This window comes from Perna viridis, chromosome 1 (assembly GCF_037379345.1).
Source record: "Perna viridis isolate PV_CMFRI_1.1 ecotype Kerala chromosome 1, ASM3737934v1, whole genome shotgun sequence".
Classification (NCBI taxonomy): domain Eukaryota; kingdom Metazoa; phylum Mollusca; class Bivalvia; order Mytilida; family Mytilidae; genus Perna; species Perna viridis.
Window position 1 is genome coordinate 2,379,012 of NC_142445.1, and position 19,940 is coordinate 2,398,951.

The window sequence follows — 19,940 nt, forward strand, 5'->3', positions numbered from 1 at the left end:
CATACTCCATTAAGTTTCAAATGCAGATAGTTAGGTCCACTTTATAGGCATTTCTAGTATATCATAATTCTACGCTATTTACGCCAACGAGCAAACCCAATAAATACAACTTATACTGCGAAATAAATATGGTGATTAATTTGGTTTGTATTAACAACGATCCAATTAAATAGTTGACCTCTAACCTCATCAGCACCTGTTTATTTCTATGTTTTACCCGTAAAAAAAAACAATCGTTCATTATATCAGATTCAATAAGTCGATATATTTAAGTTGCCTACAAATGTTATATTCTTAGACGCATAATAAACCAATTGATGTTTAGCTAGAAATGAAAAAAAACAAAAAAAACAAAAAAACAAAAAAACCTGCGAGAGTATAAATAGTCAGCGTGCATGGAAATGAAAAAGAGCAATGCGTGCCAATCGAAAAAGCTGTCTTCAGATATTTCATGCAGGGTCTAACGGATCCATATATTCACAAAAAAAGGGCAGCTGGTTCCGATCAAGAAACTTATATAAAGGAAGAGGTTCAAGGAAGGGACTAGACTCCCTGTTCCAGGCTAATATTTTTTTGCTTAACTTTTAACAAAAGGGTAACATAACCCTGAAACCATCTTGATCTATCACCCACTGTATCGTGTATATTTATTATGCTTACCGCCTCGTGACATAGGAAGCCCGGGGATGACAAATAAAAATGAAACTGCTTATAGTCGATGACATAGGAATTTCGATTTTACATTTCTCATGAATGGTGTCAGTCTGTGGTCTGGTGATATTACTTTTTGTAATAATAATTCAATCTGGCTGTTTGGCCACGTTTTATAAGATAGAGCTGTAGATGCTTCAGGACTTTCAAAATGCATGGCGAGTGTTGCCTGCACAAGACATAATTGTTGAAATTTTATTCCGAGACTTTGGCGTTTATGTAAATGTACATGTCTTCGGAACTAGGTGCCCAGAAACTATACGCTTTTACATGACACGCAGGTGCCTATGCAATAACTTGTATGTTACTTGAGCTATATAGCTTATCAACTGAGAAATGTAGCTAGTTGAGAAAGACATGTATCAAAGAACATGCTTTATTTCAATGATTATGTCTTAAGTTTGAATGATTTGACAGACAATTTCGATCTTTAAATTGAATTTCGACTTTTAAATTTTGAAACTGGGAAAGTCCAACTAGTATAGTTTATAGTTCAGGTGTGTAGTATGTTGAATGTTTTGTATTAATTCATCTAGGTGTTCCATGTAAACCACCATCGAACCTGAATATTTCGCAAACTGGCCCACTGCATGTTACGATGCATCGCTAATTTTCTTGTGTGTTTATTAAGTGGCATTCGTAATCATAATGGTGAATTTAAAAATAAAAGAGTTCAGTGTTAACCATTTACAACAATAAGCTTGTGCTTAGTTACGTTTGAATACGATCCCTTTATTTTCCTTTTATCCCTGCTTTTATCCCATATTTTTGCAATTCGACGATTATTTGAGGCGTTAAAATTTAAACGATAGATATAAATTTATTCAGTACGTGCGTACTTTGATTAAATCTAGTGGTAGAAGGAAGTGGCTGCTCGAATACCTCTACGGGGAAGCCATTGACTAGATGGAATGGACGTACGAATATTAAAATGAGTTTTTGAACGTAGTCTGATATACTTGGACATTGCATTATAGAAATACTTCGTCGTTTTTAGTTGTAATTAAACTGCTATTTCATGCATCCTGTTTCATCAAATTTAAAAAAAATTATCTCGGATGTTTCCCTGAATTTTTGATAAAATTAAGGCTGGGACTTTGTGTCTGATATACAGTACCAAATTCTGACTTCAACTCGATTTTAAACTATACATAACGCGCGTCATTAAAATCGGAGACTCCATCAACCCGAGCCGCTGAGGGGAAAATATCCTGAATGTGCCCCATATCCTGCATGGTTGAAGTGACATAGCATTTTCTTAAGTGACGTCACAAAAAGAGAGGGCACAAAATCGGATCACATGTAACAAAATTTCCCGAGCTGTAAGTTGGTAAGTGGCTAAATGTTGAATATCATGAACTAGCAGTGTTGTTGTATAGATTTAAACGACAGAACGGTAATATTAAATGCAGCCAATATGAATATAGTCTAATTTTATTTTATTTTATTTCATCAATTTCCAGAATCCTGGTTGGCGATCACGACTGACCAGTTGGTAGAAGGCAGTGGCTGCTCCATTACCTGGACGGAGGAGCCACTGTCATGATAGAATGGACGTACGAAAACTAAAATTAGTTTTTGAACTTTGTTTGATATACGTAGACATTGCAAGAACCTAGAGAAAATCCGGATGAAATTTGACTGATTACCCAAAATCTTTGGTATTACACGAAGGCCAATAATTTAATTTTCAATGTTGAGCCCCCTGTCCAATGGCTATGAACACATATTTGAAAAAATCCTCATTGATATATCTGGCTCTGTATATTGTATCAACACAAATTGTGATGATTTTTTTTTCAGACATTAAACAAACAAAATAAAGCGGCAAGGATCCCCGTTGCCTCAGGAACAGGCAAAGATGCCGCCAGTTGGACAGAATGGAGACTTAAAGTCTCTTGTGAATAATTATATAACAAAGAACAAAGTAATGGTGTTTAGCAAGACTACATGTCCATTTTGTGAGAAGGTGAGATTTTAGTTTTATCATCAATCCTATGGCCTGGTGCACTTATCGTTATACTGGACTTGTGTGAGTGACTGTTTTCTCTCAGTGAAGTGTTCCAGCTAGGATTAAAAAGAGACAGAAAAAAAAATGTTCTTAAAAAGGGCACTTTACCACATAAATTATGATGGCAAAAAGGGCACACCCTTTGACTCTACATTACAAGTGTAATAGAAAAGAACATTTATTCAAGCAACTCAATAAACTGAATTCATAAAATGTACATTGTACATATATAATTGTTCAACCCAGGTAATATTTAATTTTCCTTTCCTTCATTATGAAAAAGTTTCAACCAATTTGTTAGCAACACAATGAAAACAACTGCCCAGTAGAACTGTGTCTCTTGCATAAGATTCATGTCATGGATTTGCCATTAAAGTTAAGCCAAGGTCTTTTCCATTACTGTTTAGGATCATAGGTTACATGACTACTAGAATGTTAGTGTCTTTTATCTTGGATATCAAAATCGGAACCACTTTCAAGATTTTTCTTTTTGTAGGGGCATTCACCTGTAATGGAAGGGGCTGTTCCATTTCTGGAAATGCTTAGCCTTTTCTAAAAATTTCATATTTTTTATTTGATTTTTAAAAATTTGCACTACTCTGTATAACCTAAGTTGGCACATATTTTTTAAATTTCTCAAAGCCTCCATTAACAAACTGAGAAATGGGTTTTGTATTCATGAAATAGGGCCTACATGAAAAATAAAATTAGCAAGACTTCCGGATGGCTGAAGAAGTCATTCAAACTCCAATTGGTTTCTTGACATTTTTTCCTTTTCCGCTCTCAACCTTCTTTCCTGCTTGAGCATTTTTGGCAGAAATGAATGTAAAAATCCCCCAAAATGCAAAATTTACTTATTTTTTTTAGTTCAAATCACCTTTAATGTGTTAATTACTAAGATCAAATCACTGTAACACTGCAATGTGGCTTTGAATTACAGCTACTATGTAAACTGGGGTCTCACTGTAATATGAGGCAGGTGTAACCTATTAGAAGTTAGTTATTAGATGAAGTTGAGTATAGATATAGTTAAAAATCTTTCCACTCTTGTCACTTTTTGTAGATATTTTGGCATGTTATGTCACTTATTAGTGACTTGACTTACTTGACTTATTTCCATCTTCCCGTTAGGAGAATCAGATTGCTAACAAGTCCTATCCATCTTTGTCTGTATCTGGTACAGTGGTTGTGTCAGTCCAAGATTGGAAGCCATGATTTTGTCTCCCTCTTTCTATTGTTCTTTTCCATGTCTCTTTGGGTCATCCTCTCTTTCTTCTTCCTTCATGTGTCCAATAAATAGATAGTTTGACCTACTGATGTCTTCGTTGGTTCCTCCTGAGGTGGTAATTATGGCTCCAAGATATGTATATGATTTTACATCTACAATTACTGTTTGTTCCGTGCTAATGGTGGATTGGTTGGTATTGAGTCTCATCACTTTTGTTTTAGCTGATCTTGAGGCCAATGGATAGGGCATATTTGCTGACATCATTAAGTTTTTGTTGTAGTTGTTCTATTGTGATGGAAAATAATGCAATGTCGTCTGTATAATCTAGGTCCTCTAGATTTGTGATGTATCTGCGTCAACTCTTGGTAGTTCGCTGGTAATGTAGTCAATCCCAGGTGCTTTTCCGTTCTTTAGGTCTTTCATTACAGATCTTAATTTAGTGTTGTAGGTTATACACTGATTGGTAGTGTCTTGATTACTCCATATCTATCTCAGTCGGTTCTGGTGGTGCTAGTCTGTTTAAAACTTCATTGAAATGTTCTATCCATCTGGACTTCACTTCATTGTCTTTTGTCAGGTGTGTGCCACTTTAGTCTTTTGTATATTCCATTTGTATTGATTTATCTTTGCAAAGTATATATCATACACTGCTTTCATATTCCCTTTACTGGCTGCCGTTTCAGCCTCAGTTGCAAGATCTTTAAACCACTGTTTCTTATCTTTTTTTAACTTGACTTAGAGGTCGTCAGCAAGTGGGATTCAACTGGAAGTGGGATATTGCCACATGGAACCGCCTAAATATTTCGCGGTCTGTTATCTTTACCCTCCCCCTTTTCCTCCTTGCAAATTTACGTCAGTATATCACTCCACCACTGATCAATATGTGATGCTTTATTTTTCGTAAGAGGTGGAAATATTATGACATCAAAGCTTTTGTAATATTTGTTGAATTGCAATATTTCTAAGATTATGTGCTTATTTTAAACTATTTGAATTTTGTCTTATAAGCAGGGCTACTTTTTCTAATTGACCTGATGCAGGTCAAACATGGTGCCTCCAATAACCGAAAACAATATGGCGTCAGAAGGACAAGTGACTAATTTCAAAGAACTGACGCCATATTGATTATTACAAACTTTCGTTAGGTATCTAGAAAGTGCTGGAATACTAATAAAAAACTTATTTGCAAGTGCGTTTAAATAACACAGTGAGCAATTATACCACTCAAAAACGTGTTTTATTGAGGTTTTCAGATTTTCAGTCTAGTTTTTTGTTAACACCGAGGTTTTTGGTTATTCGAGTAACCCGATCAAACATTCACAAGATGTCAGAAGTTTTTAATGACACATTTTTTGGACCTGCAATGTAAATGTAGACTACTATCATGACTAAAAATCTATTGAGAATGTCGGGAGCTTCTAATAACAGATTTTCGGAGCTGCACTGTACACTTTTTGTGATGTACAAAAAATGTAAGTATAGTTTTAATGTGTATGATTACAGTGAGGGTGCAGGGGGAGTTGGCATCCCTCCTTTTTATTGTCAATTTCAAATTTTCATGTGTAAAATTGACAAAAATGGCAAATAATGTCAGATCCTGAAGGTTTGAAAGTGTTCTATGTATAGTGTTTGTAAATTACAGGTATTCTTGTGAACTATTTTGATAAAAAATATTTGTACATATGTTTTCAAGCTGTTCTATATTTTATACACATTGTACTGTTAAATACATGTAAATCCTATATACATGTATATCATGTGTGTTTGATTTGATCCCAGGAATTTAAAATGCAAGCAATGTGTACATGTACATGAATAAACATACAAATGTACATGTAGCAAAAGGTATGATGTATTTAAACTAGAAAATAAACATTTGAATCATGGAATTGTTAAATTAATATGATTTAAAAGCAGAAACATAAATATTGTCCGTTTCAATTGTAAGAATGAAAGGCAATATAATTAAAATTAGATCTTAATTGCTCCCCCTTTTTTCTATGTCACATGAAGTCATGCGACAAAGAAAAAAAGGGGGAGCAATTAAAATCTAATGTGAATTAGATTGGGTTGAAAGGAGGCCACATGGCATATTTATTACATTCCGTAGTTGATCTTGATCTATCAAAAAATAGGGATATCTAGTAAAAATTAGGTATTTATATGTAGCCAAACAAACTTTTAGAGCATAAAGAGTCCCTGCTTATGACATTCCTGCTGAAAATTTTCCTAATTATGTTAAAAATGATTTGATTACATTTCGATAGTATTAGAAATTGCCCCATTCTCAAATTTTCAATCATTATCATTGTGGCTGACCTATGATTTAAATACCCGATATCACACCCCTAGGCCCAAACCTATATCACATACTGTATATCACACCCCTAGAAGTATGTCGCATATCCTATATCACACCCCTAGAATTATATCGCATACCCTTAATCACAAGCATAGACCAATTTCGCGTTCCCGTAGACCTATATTGGGTACTGTACAAATGTATATCACACCCCTAGACCTATGTGGCATGCTGTATATCACACCCTTAGACCTACATGTATAACACATACCCTATATCACACCGCTGGACTATATCACACCCTTAGTCATACATAATAATATGCACATCATATACTGCATATCTTTCTCCTAGACCTACATATATATGGCATACCCTATATCATACCCCTAGACCTATATGGCATACCATATATTACACCATTAGACCTACCGGGTATATGGCATATCATATATCACACCCCTAGACATATATTGCATACCATATATCACATCTCTAGACCTACATTGCATACCCTATATCACACACCTAGACCTATATTGCATACCCTATATCACACACCTAGACCTATATTGCATACCCTATATCACATCTCTAGACCTACATTGTATACCCTATATCACATCTCTAGACCTACATTGCATACCCTATATCACACCCCTAGACCTATATTGCTTACCTTATATCACACCCTACACAGAACACACTTGAAGTATGTTTAAAATACATGTTTTGATGAACATGACATGCTAAAATCTGAATCTTAATAGCCCTAATTAAGTGGGTTGACATAGGAGTCTTGTGTTGATACTGCATGTGATACAGATTTTGGCATGTAATATTCAGTATGGGATATACATGTGCATTATACATGTGTATTATTCCATATACTTGGAAGTCATAATTGATTGTCAACATGGTTCTTTTTTAGTGCTTTGTCAAGATATACATTTAGAATGCAGGTCTTAAAGTTAGATACAGGGTTTTCATGACACATGAAGGACACAGTCAATTAGGTTAGAAATTCTATGTCCATGAAAGTGGATTGAAAATATGATGGATATCAAGGCACCCAAAAGTAGGCCTTTCCTAAGAGCTGATTTTCAGGGACATGTACAATGTATTAGGTTCATGTAAGTGAAGGTATACACAGGTTTGTTCATATACTTCCAGTGTACACAATGATTTAAAATTTTCAGAACTGGTGATAGGTCTACTGAAGACATTGCTACATGTAGTGTAGAACAGTTGTCGTATATCTTAGCAAAATTTGCAGTTTACATTTGTATATCTGTGAACAGGAAATTTATACTGAAAACTACAAAAATACATGTGCATGTACTCTAACTATGGTTACTGGCTTATGCAGTACAGTATTAATTAAAGATTTCATACATGAAATTATGATATTTGTAATATAATAATACATGTATCAAATTTGTTATATACTTTAGGGTGTGACATTAATTGCTCATAAAGAAATCAACATACAGGGATGGATCCAGAAATTTTGAAATGGGGTGGGGGGGGGGTCCAGACATCATTATAAATCATCAGGTAACTAGAAACCATACATGGGAGAAGCCTTAAAGCAATATCATTAGTAAACTTTCTTGTTTCTGTATTTAGATCTTTTGTGTATAGCATGAAATGACTTTTAATTTATTGTTTTAAACTCACCACTTCAAACCACTTTAATAATCTTCCTGGTTATGTTGGGATGTTGTTTTAACAATGACCACCTGTCAGTCAAGTGAAAAGTAACCTATTCTACTCTTACTTATGTTACCTGTTATTAACAGTTATTGAAACAAAGATGTGCTCATGAAGTACACTGTACTACATTTTTGTAAAGTTTGTTATGTTTTATTTAAGACACATTTGAATTATTTTAGGGAAAGAAGTGTTTATTTTTTTCTTAATTAAGACAACTGATAGATATATTTTAAGAATAACATTTCAGAACACTAAATATAATATATATTTATTGTATTAACTTTTTATAATGCAGGACAGAAATTATAATGTTACAGAAATACTGTTTGCAAAATTTCAATCAACCAGTACTGACTAGGTGGCTTAAAAACCTGGGACAATGATAACCACCCAACCTCTATTTTTGCCTGATTTTGCACACAATAATATGTACATGTAAGAATATTTCTCAACAAGAGGAGGTTTCTGTACTTCCATATGATGTGGCTAAAATACATGTATATTTTCATGCATTTTCATATTGTAACATATTGCAATTATCAAAGGCACTGCTATAATTTTTTCCTTAATTTCTTTCAGTGGTAATCCATTTTAATGTTTCACTTGATGTAGCGAGAAGAAAGCAAAAGGAAAGTGGACTATTTTTGTGCTGGGGCACTATTTATATATAAACAAAGTTCATGCTTCTCAAGTGCTGGTACATGTCAACATCTCTTAATAAAAACTACAAATATGAAGTCTGATTTCGTAGCACTTATTTGTTGCCAAAACATAAGAGTTACTTGTATTTTAATGCAATACATATTGGTGAAACAATCATGCAGAAAAAAATGAAAGAAATGCACAATAAGCGCAATAATGATTCATCATAAAAAGTGGTACTCATGGGGTATGGGTTCACTAGTAACCTTTTTGTTTTGGAAAGTAGAAAAGATGGATTTATATTCAAAGTCCATTTGTTATAAAGAAAGACACATTTCCTGTATTCACTACATGTCTTTATCCTTGACTTTCCATCTTGATTGGAATCTTAAATTGCTAAATATATGAGGTACAAACAAAGTTTTTTTTAGTTTAAAGATCTTTAAACTGCATACTGGTTTTGATAACAAGAGTTTGTATCCTTGTTTTAATTGAAAAATTCCTAGAGAAAGGTAATTACAGTCAAACCTCAGTAGCTCGAACTCCAAGGGACCATTGAAATGTGTTAAAGTTATCAGGGGTTTGAGAAATTTAAGTTAGAATATTTCCGGATTTGTTTTCGTTGCTGGTTTGAGTTCACCTGTATTGTTAAAAATTGCTTACTTCTTATGAAGTTGTATTAGTTCGTGGATCCTTTTCATTCGCTTTCAGAAGATTATGTTGATTTCTGGACATTAAAAATGCTGTGTTCAATTTTAAAAATGTTCAGAGTTCGAGTTCCTTGGTCAATAATTTGTCTTTAACTGATTTTCTTTCGTGCTTTCATCATACCGACTTCGGAACATTCTCGAACTTTAATCAGTACTATGTTAAGATAAAAACTAGCTAATTAGTAATGACTTAAGTATTACCTGTAATTAACTAAAATGACAGACTAATGATAGGGTTTCAGTTTTTTCACACCTTTTATTATCCAAGCTGACAAAATGGCTGATGAGTTCAAGTTAGTGATGGTTAGTCTCTAAGATTTACTACCGAACGGACCGACTAGTCAGTTCGAGTGTTCGAGAAATCCATGGTTATTTATATTGATTATATAGGAGAAATTTTTGGTACTTTGAATTGTGTTTGAGAAATCTCGGGTGTTTGAGCCATACGAGTTCGAGCGTGTGAAGTTTGACGGTATTTATTGTAAAAAAGTGTATAGTTTAGACATTTTCAACTCAGGGCCTAATCTAGACAACAATAACAAGGACAAGCTTTAGTAAATTCTGTTTGAAAACTAACAATATTTACATATTGTTCATTTAATCTATTACAAATCACTGTCAAAGAGAGCACTAACAAGGAGAAGTTTTTTGCTCATTAAATTAGGTCCTTGGTCAACCTAGCTCCCCTAGTCCACAGGATTCATTTCTACTTCATGCATCTCCAACCCGAAATTTCAAAGTGTGGAATTTTTCTTACTTTGAAAATCCATCTAATATTGATCGTCAGTGATTCACAGTGGACATCATGTTTTTGAAAAAATGGTGGTTTAGGTGTAAAGTGTCAGAATTTGAGGACATAAACGTACACTGCTAGAAATACCTAAAACAATAAAATAAAAGAAGATCCATAAATACAATAGTAATAAACAAGCAGTATTGATATGCATTTCATTATAACAGATGATTTTCTTTAAGATGACTAAGTTTTTGATCGGTTTATTTACCTTGCAATTTGGTTACATGAATATTTATGAGGTCTTCCTTGACTCAGTGCCTCAGCACTTTGATTTACATTGTAGTCTTATGCTATATTACTACCATAGTTTATTCAAATCTCAGTCCTCAATTTTATGTGAAATCATGACGTTGAACATTGTGACAGGTGAAGGCTGTGTCGCATCACAGCGCTTGGTGGTTGGTCCTGAAAGCAAATACTCTATTCTAGACTTTACGGCAGCTGGCCCATTTCCTCTTACGACATGATCATCAACAAAATCCCAACAGTGATCTGCGTCAACAAGAAGTGATATTTAGAATGTGTCCTCTTGTCGGATAGAGAGTGCAAGTTTTAATCCTTCAAGAAAGATGGTTTTGTAGTGGCATGGCAATCTTGGGAACAATTAAAAATTGGATTGGAAAGCGTTGTCCATCATCTAATTTTATAAATACTGTAGACTTCTCCAAGTACCGCACATCGTTTCTTTCCACTTCCAAATAAGGAAAGTTGAAGTGATTCTCGACCTCTTTGTAGATTCAGTGTTCCAACTAATTCTTCTGTTACAAATGATGTCGGCGCTCCTTAATCGAAAAGTATGTAAGCTTCTGCTGAAATGTTTTCGTATTCAACTGGTGCTGCAGCAGTTTTTAATAATACTTTGGTCGAGTTTCACTTGTTGATGAAAATAACGCAGTAGTGTCTTCGTTGTTGTCGTTGACAAGATTAACAATGGCTTGGTGGGCATGGGTTTGATCATTTGTAGTTCCTTCATTTGTTGATCTATAACTCTGTCTGCTTGTTTGTTCACCTCTTCTTTGTTGTGATGTACATAAGTTTGTATGATGTCTATTGTTGCATTGCTTACATGTACTTCTGGACTTACATGTACATTTGTTTATGCAATGTTTGCCTAGACAGTTAAGCATAATTTTTCTCTCTTCACAATATTCATTCTCTCAGTATGGTCTATTACCTTGGTGCAATGTGTCGATGAATGAATGTCATTACAAAATATACAGGGTCGGCCTTTCACCTGGAATGTGGATTTTGCGTTGTGTTTTTTTGTGTGGCTTATTTGATTTTGATCCTGTAAAGAATGTTGATGTAGTTGGTATATTTTCTCATACATGTATGTCAACATCTGCTTCAGCTTCTATGATGTTGATTTCATTCAATATGCCTTGTTTTAAGTCATGAAATACCCATTTCCTTTACCAAGTGTGCGTGCTAGATTTCTCTTGATTTTGCTAGGAAAGCTTGCCTAAAATGATAGGTAAAAGTAAAGTGCTGTACAATGCCTTGGACTGACCTAAAACTTCAAGCCCTCTTATGTATGACTATGCTTTGTCATAGAAAATCTATAGACTAGCAAGCTGATTTTTTGGCAATTGAATTTCTAGTATTGCCTTTGTGTATGCTTGGATAATTTTATTGGGTTGACCGAATCTCTCTTTAAGCAATGCGACGGCTTCTTCATAGTGTAAATTGGTCAGTGCAAATCCTGCTATAGAAGGCAAAGCCTCGCCTTCTAGCAATGCTTTTAAATAGTTGAACTTTTGAACATTTGACAAAGGTATATTTAAGTGGACGGACGATTCAAACAAATCCCGAAACGTTTGCCAGTCTAATATATTGCCGGAAAAGGATGGCAATGTGAGTTTTGGTGGGCGATGACTACTACTGTTGCTAGCTAATGAAAATGTACTAATTTGCATATGAGATGAAGCAGACCTAATTTGGACGAAAGTTTGCAAATCTTGATGTAGCGTATGAGATGGCATGGGCTTAGATGATGGATACTGAATTTGATCTATGAACTTACGTAACTGGCGTGTTCTTGTGTCGAAGTTGATAGAATATTCATCAGTGTTGATTATTTTGCTCTCGAGATCTTCTTGATCAGTCACCTGAAGAATTTATTAATTCAAATTTTCTTACACTTTCTGTTTCTGTAAGATTTTGTCGAACATGAAAAAAAATTTCCTCAAGATTGAAATTATTTGTGTCTCTTGCCTAACTTACGGAAATGTCTTGTAATTGCACTCTTGTTTCCCATATGGACTTCAGTTTCTCCAAATCCATTGGTCATGGCACCATAAATGTAGGGATTGCCTCAAACTAACAAGTATTGAAAACTCCTAATGACTTCAATAAACGTTTATTGCCATCTGAATCTTACTTTCGCCCAAGCCAACTTCATTGAAACAGTAACGTTGACAATGGGAATGTACAAAAATGTGGATGTTATTTTCCTGCGATAATTACAACAAATCATAATTATAAGAATCTCGACAAGCATGACAGAAACCAAAAAAAAGGGATTTGAATTTAAATAATTACTGAAGACCATACAGTTTATAAAAGACACTTTTTGGTGAAAAATACCCAACTTTGTATAGGAAGCTTCAAAAGATGAGACTTCCTGTCTGACTGAAATCAGGCTCTCAGTGTTTCCAAGCTACAATTTTTTTTTCACACTAAATACGATTGTGAGAACTTTGTCCTCTATCATTTCAAGACTGAGGTAAAAACGGCCTCTGGAAAGTTGGTTTCTCTTTTGTTTGAAATTAGTACAGAATCTAATCTTTCATTGCATTATACTTATTTTTCTTATGCATCATCTTTATATCTTGGTTATTGCTTGCAAAAAAGTGAGGTTAATTTATCTAATTTCCCTGGTTATAGAATAACTTGATAAATATGTGGTGCCGGATTTACACTTGCCCCCTAGTTTAAGCACAACAAGTAGTTAAAATGTGCATTGTTCCATGTTCTTGTTCTAGCAATACCGTGATACAGTGGGACCCAGGATACAGTGGGAACAGAGTATATGTATTGTCCAGATCATGCCTCATTAGGAGGTGACCAAGCAAAATAAAAAAAGTAGACCCTGAAGATGGCATAATTATTTTGTCTACTACATGTAGAAGTAACTATGACTTACTTAACATGTTAGCAGTGAAAGATTCAGCTGGAGAAGAATAAAACTTCCAATTATAGCACAGGCTGGTCATGTAGGTAGCAGGGATTTCAAAATTTTCTATAAAGCTGACTAGTACTAGTCCAAAAAGTTTTAAAAAATTGGTAGCTACTAAAGAGTCATAGAAATGTACATGATGTACAATCTGCTACTCTTGTAAGTTTGCCGTCTTACTTGACAAAAGTTATGGTTAATATGTATACATGTACATGGGTAATATTACCAGGAAAGTTAATCGAAATTGTGGCAGAGTAAAAATCTAGGTGTTGGTGTAAAGTAGTAGGCTCACTCTCAGTTTTAAAGGTTCAAGTCGATAGACAAAATATTTTGTTCTGCACAATAAGAGAATTAACTTGATTGAGCAACTACTGTTTGAAGTTAGTTCTGTGATTTCTATTTTGTCATTCAGTAATTCACCAAAGGAAGTAAACAATAGAATTTTCAAAACTAAATTTGAATTAAAAGAATGTCTTAATATTTTGAATATTTCCAAGGCTACATGTAAGAAAGTTTGCAGTTTTAGATACAAATCATTATTTCTATTGAAACTTGAAAATGGCATTATAAAATAAAAGACCGATGTTTTCAAAGTCGTTAATTGTCAAATATTCTCTGTCACTGGTTTTGGCTTACATTCAACATCCAAAATGGCAGGAATGTCATATGCTCTATCAGGGGCCTTGATAATGTATATGACCTATATAGTCGACTGTATCGAGCTCCAAGTTTGAATCGGAAACTGGGTATTATTACATAAATGCAATGCTAATAGATCATTTCATCCTTTGATATAAACTTTCAGTTCTCATACAAGCAAAAAACACACTTAGACATGTGTATGATATTTTTTAAAAGAGGTACATTTTAGCGATTTTTAGGGTCACTTACAATATTGACCAGGAAACCAGATAAGGAACCAGATTAAACAACTGGCAATGAATATTGATATCGGGGCCCTGCTAATGTATATGACTTATTTAGTCTTATAACAAGCACCTGTGCCTGATTCGGAAACTGGGTAATGTTCAATGCTAACCAATCATTTCATGTAAACTTCCTGTTTTCATCCAAGCAAGAAACACACATGTATGATATTTAAGAGGTACATTATTATTATCTCGTATGAAGCTAGAACTATGGTGGTAAACACAATACAAGTCTGCAGCATAATGTGGAGTAGTAATATATGATTATGCAAATCATATGCAAATATGAAGTATTGAGATTACAAGTGCAAAATGTCACTAACAATATTAGTGACTTACAGTAGAGAAATCAGAAACTGCATATGCAATTTAAGTAGAAACTAGGGGATGAATATCCTCTCCAATTTTTTTCTGGTGAGAACTACATGTACATGTACGTCATGATCAGCACATAATTAAGATGCATGTATATTATTGTTAAAGAACATTGTTTTTATTTGTCACTCCACATCAGTGGATGCTTATTATTTAATTTCATTGTTGCAGGTAAAAACACTATTCAAAAGTCTGAACATCCAGTTTGAAGTTCTTGAGCTTGACAAGTTATGTAAGTCTTCGATTATATAGATACTGTGTATACTACTTTTGTCTAATTTGATTTTCATCATATCAATTTTTTTCTCTTTTCTTCAGTAATTACATGTAGTATTGACTTATATCAAGTTTTGCCAACTATTGGCTTTTGTTTTCATCATTTGAATAAAAATCTGATTCAATGCACTACAAAGGTATACACTACACAGTGTACATCATAGAACATGAATTGTAAACAATAATTTGTTGTTTCAGCAAATGGAGCAGATGTACAAGCAGCTCTTCAGGAAGTATCAGGACAACGAACTGTACCTAATGTATACATCAATTCTACCCATCTGGGTATGTATGATGTATATAATGATATATAGTGAACATTCTTAAATCTGACAGAGGTGTACCATTAGATGTTACACATCATGACAATCAAATGTATAAAACATCATAGGAATAACTTTAAAACAGTTTAAACATTGTTAAAATTTCTGCCTTTACTTGTAAGAACACTAAATGTACATGTACCAATGAACAAGTTTAAATTCCTAAAAAGATAGGAAGGTCTGATGTGAAATGTTACTTTCACTCTATACAGTTGAGTTTCATGATTAGTGGAATTAAAACATTTTTGATAACATGAACATGATAACTGTTTCCTTTAACACATTTGTGTCTACATTATGTACCATGTTATATTACAGAAGCATGAAACTTTGCATGAACATTTTATGGCCATTTTGGCCAAAGCAGTTTAAAGTCAGGATTGTTTTCCCATGAACTTAATGTAAAATATTTTTGAAAAATGAAATAGCTTCCCTATTTACCTACCTTATTTTTTTGCTGGTAGCAGGAAACAAGACTTATTTTTTTGCCTTAATACTGAAAGCTGTAGTTCAAAGGTGTAGAGCAGAAGCTTGGGCTATATTTGAGTATCCAGGATCAGGGTGCTTAAAATTGTGTCTACTAGTTAATTCTATAGCTCTAAGAATAAGAAAGTGGATACTGGATCTGGATATTCTCAACTACGAGAAGATGTGTAGTGAATAATGCCAAAGTTTGTAGGTCAAAGGTCAAGGTCACTATTGGATATAGTGTCCATACTCTTCCCTCAATGTCAGGGTTTGACTATTGGAAATAGTGTCCATACTCTTACCCAGTGTCAGGGTTTTACTGTTAAAAATAGTATCAATCCTCTTCCTCAATGCCAGGGTTGAACTATTGGATATGATATCCATACTCTTTCTTAATGTCATGGTTTGACTATTGGATATAGTGTCCATACTCTTCCCTCGATGTCATGGTTTGACTATTGGATATAGTGTCCATACTCTTCCCTCGATGTCAGGGTTTGACTATTGGAAATAGTGTCCATACTCTTCCCTCGATGTCAGGGTTTGACTATTTGATATGACGTCCATACTTTTCCTGGGTTTTGTCTAACTGCTCTTAATAAGAGCATTTACTTTTTGTTGCAATTATGAGAAATTTTTTATAAAATCACCTCAAAGACTGTAATATCTATTATAACTGCAAAATGAGTCTGCACCTTGTTCCAGTGATTGATTGATTAGCTATACACTTTGTAATCAATGAACTGGAAATTTGTTTGCAGTTTATAATTATCCAATTTATATACAATTTATTATCAATCATGGGAGACGAGGAATTATATAATGGTGCCTGAAGAATTTGTGCCTGTCATTCTACTATAAACAGTTTTCAGGACACATTTGTTTCTAAACTCTAAGGTACTCAGCTGATTATGGTTGTTTTTAAGCACTAAATACATTTTGAAATTATATGCCGTTTAGCCACACATACAAGTACCAGGGTTTCCACACATATACGGTTTAGCCACACATACATGTACCAGTACCAGGGTTTCCACACATATACCGTTTAGCCACACGTACATGTACCAGTACCAGGGTTTCCACACACTATTGGTGGACAATAAAAACTGGAGAAATGACTGTGAAAATGTGTAAAATAACAAATGTGTGAAAAAAATTCTTGTAATTCTTTTCTATACTGCAAGATTAGGATAAATTGCAGTGATTGGGATTAAAATTTTGCCAATGGGACTATGGCCCTCTTACCCTTCAATTCAATGGAATATTTCAATTTCAAGGGCCATTCTAAAATAAAACATGGGACTAAATTTGGTATAGCAACTATTAAGACGTACATATTGAAGACCAAATGTAGCATAAACAAACTTTAATTTACACTGCAGATCAAATGTTTGTTAAGAGTTAACAATTAACGTGTCAGTTAATTGTCACATCAAATCACTTTTCTTTTCTGTTGTTTGAGTTTTTATACTAATATATTGTCTAGTGCTTTATCAAAGTCCACAGATCCCCCATCAGTTAGACACTAACTTGGCTATTAAAGTAGTTTATCACAGATGATAAGAAAGAGTCTATTTTTTTTGTTTGGCTGCAATCAGATTTTGTAATTTTTTGGGGTGCTTCAGGACCAGATAATATGACTCCACCATTATTAATATTTTCAGTAGGGAGTTCATAAATCGTGTCCAGCTGCCAAGTTAGTTTCTACAACAATTGCAGTTTGATTCTGGTTATCATCATTAATATTTGTTTAGGCTTTGAAAAAGATAATTTCTTCTGTTCTGGATTTTCTTCTGTTTTGGGTCTAGCTTAAAAAATGTCTTTGGTAGCATTTTCAATTTCAAATGGGACCACCAGTCCATGCTTTTCTGATATTATCAAGTTATTTTTATTTTTTGAAACAACGTTTATTATTCTTTCGAACGTGTACGAGATCAAGAATATGTAATCTAAAAAATTGACTAAGTACCGTTTCATTCCCTGGTCTTCAAATTCCCTCGAAAATGTAGCGATAAAAAGGTCTCAGTATCGTATTAATTTTCCCATAGACTTCTATAGTGAAGTGCATATTTTTAGGATTTTTAAAAAAATATGTAAACGTCGTTGTCGTTAACAATTATACAAAACTCTTCTCCTCTGAAACTACTTGACAAGTTAGAACCAAACTTGGTATGAATGTTCCTTGGGTTATCCTGCATAGAACTGATGTGGGGATTTTTGATTCATCAGAAAACATGGCCACCGTTACTAAAAATAGGACATAGGGGTCAGACAGTAGTTTTTCACAAATATCTCCTAAACTGTTAGGTTTAGCTGAATTCTGACAAGGTTAAAGTGTTCAGCATGATGAGATCTATCTCTGGTCAAATTTTGGTTTTAATCCATTAAGGTCTCACTAACCACTTCTAATGTTTCCATTACTTTACATGTTAAAAAAGTAATTTTCAAAGTCTCACTGTGAATTCCCAGGACAAATGACATCTTAAAGTTGCATACCATTGCGAAGCTTGGAAAATAAGGCTTCCAAAATCGTTATGCTAATGGTATGATAATTGTAGAAATTCTTCACAAAATTTACTTGAATAAACAATACTGAAAATCCACATTTTTGCCTGTACTGCTAACTGACAACATGGAGGAAAATTACTCACACATGTAAACAATATTCATTCACTTTTGTAGTTAATTACATATATGATTTTAAAGTACACATTCTCAGCTTTATTTTGACTACTTTTAATCATAATACACACAAATAATGCACTTACAATGCATATGTCTAGGTTCAGTGTGTTTTTTGGTACTACATAGGGGGGGTGGCCGTTTGACCCGGAAGTGGTTAGTGAGACCTAAGTCATGTTGGAGTTATTGCCTTTTTTCAACAATTTTTGCTATTTTTAATGTTATTTCTTTTAAAAATCTTCTCTTCTGACACTACTTGACCAATTGAAACCAAACTTTGTATGAATGTTCCTTGGGGTATCCTGCATAGAACTGGTGTGGGGATTTTTGATTCATAAAAAAAAACATGGCCGCCATTACTAAAAATAGAACATAGGGGTCAGACAGTAATTTTTCACAGATATCTCCAAAATTCTTTCAATAGCTGAAATGATCCATACTATTAGGACTACAAAAGTCTTTAGACTCCTTGTAAGAGTTATTGCCCTTGAAAGGGGAAAAATAATTTTTTTTAATAGTTTTCTGTCAATGTCTTGAAAACTATGATAGATTAAAAGAAACTTTCAATTGTTGAAAAGATCTTGTGATAGTCCTACCAAAGACTTCTTGAGTCAAAATTGTTGGACAACTTTTTGTTTAATTTATTGCCTTTGAAAGGCAAAATTCAACAAGGTGAGTGATTCAGGCTCCTGGGAGCCTCTTGTTTCATATATAAGAGGCAATGTATGGAAAATGACTATTTTCAAATCCTAACCACATACTTAAAATGAGTTGTAACCTTAAAAACTATCCTTTATGCAGGAGTATTACTTGCTTCAGGTTACTTGAATATAGATATGCTCATAAATAGTCAAGATAATAATTTTATTGAACTGATATCCTACAAATTCATGAAAACAAAATGCATTTCCAAATTTGGTCAAGTTTAACCATAAATGCAAAAAAAACCAGAGCTACCATAAAAAATCAGGTTCAAAAGTTGATTAATTCATCTTTAAAGTGTTACCTGCATTGGGGTACTACTTTTTCAGCTGGTTAAGACCACTTGCTAAATATCAAACTTTACTTGAAAAACTGGCTTACTAGGTCTCAGCATCATATTAATTTTCCCATAGACTTCTATAGTGAAGTGAATATTTTTAGGATTTAAAAAAAAAAAATGTAAATTGATTCAATAAAATTTTCACTTATGTAGCATTTCTAAGGACATGTGAAAAAATAATTTCCGGTAAAGATTGATTAAATAATTGTTGGGGTTTAACGCCTGAGCAGCAATATTTCAGCTATATTCAGGCGACCCCGTAAAGAAAATAGGGTGAGTCCACGAAGATCGGACAGAAAAGTAGTCTTGAACTATAAATCGCCATTTTCTCTACTTTCACTTTCGTTTGGTACACATCAAACCAACCTTTTCAGTGGAACATTTTTATGTCATTATGTTAGATTTTCTTTTAAAAATGTTTGTGATCTTATAGTGTGATGTTTGCTCTTAGTATTTTATAAGTCATTGTTCATATCTTTTGACATAACATTAGTTTGTAGGGAGGCAAAAAGAAAATGTACTATATTTTATAGCATCCATGTTCGACG

At 33.8% G+C, this 19,940-nt stretch overlaps 1 protein-coding gene and 1 long non-coding RNA gene across 3 annotated transcripts in view; both read left to right on the forward strand.

The window, feature by feature from the left end:
- Positions 1-1,981: 1,981 nt before the first annotated feature.
- LOC148626835 (thioredoxin reductase 1, cytoplasmic-like) overlaps positions 1,982-19,940 on the forward strand; it is a 38,918-nt gene continuing 20,959 nt past the window's right edge. Inside the window, exons 1-4 of the mRNA XM_088546976.1 lie at positions 1,982-2,041; positions 2,515-2,680; positions 14,770-14,830; positions 15,073-15,159. Coding sequence (XP_088403102.1) covers positions 2,573-2,680; positions 14,770-14,830; positions 15,073-15,159 — 256 coding nt within the window. The 5' untranslated portion in view covers positions 1,982-2,041; positions 2,515-2,572. The remainder of the gene's footprint in view (positions 2,042-2,514; positions 2,681-14,769; positions 14,831-15,072; positions 15,160-19,940) is intronic.
- LOC148626836 (uncharacterized) lies at positions 2,687-8,708 on the forward strand. Of its 2 annotated transcripts, none has more exons than XR_015915744.1 (2): positions 2,687-7,385; positions 8,548-8,708. It is a non-coding gene; the product is annotated as an uncharacterized LOC148626836 (long non-coding RNA). The 2 variants fall into 2 exon arrangements; XR_015915743.1 differs by lacking the exon at positions 2,687-7,385 and adding an exon at positions 7,396-7,809.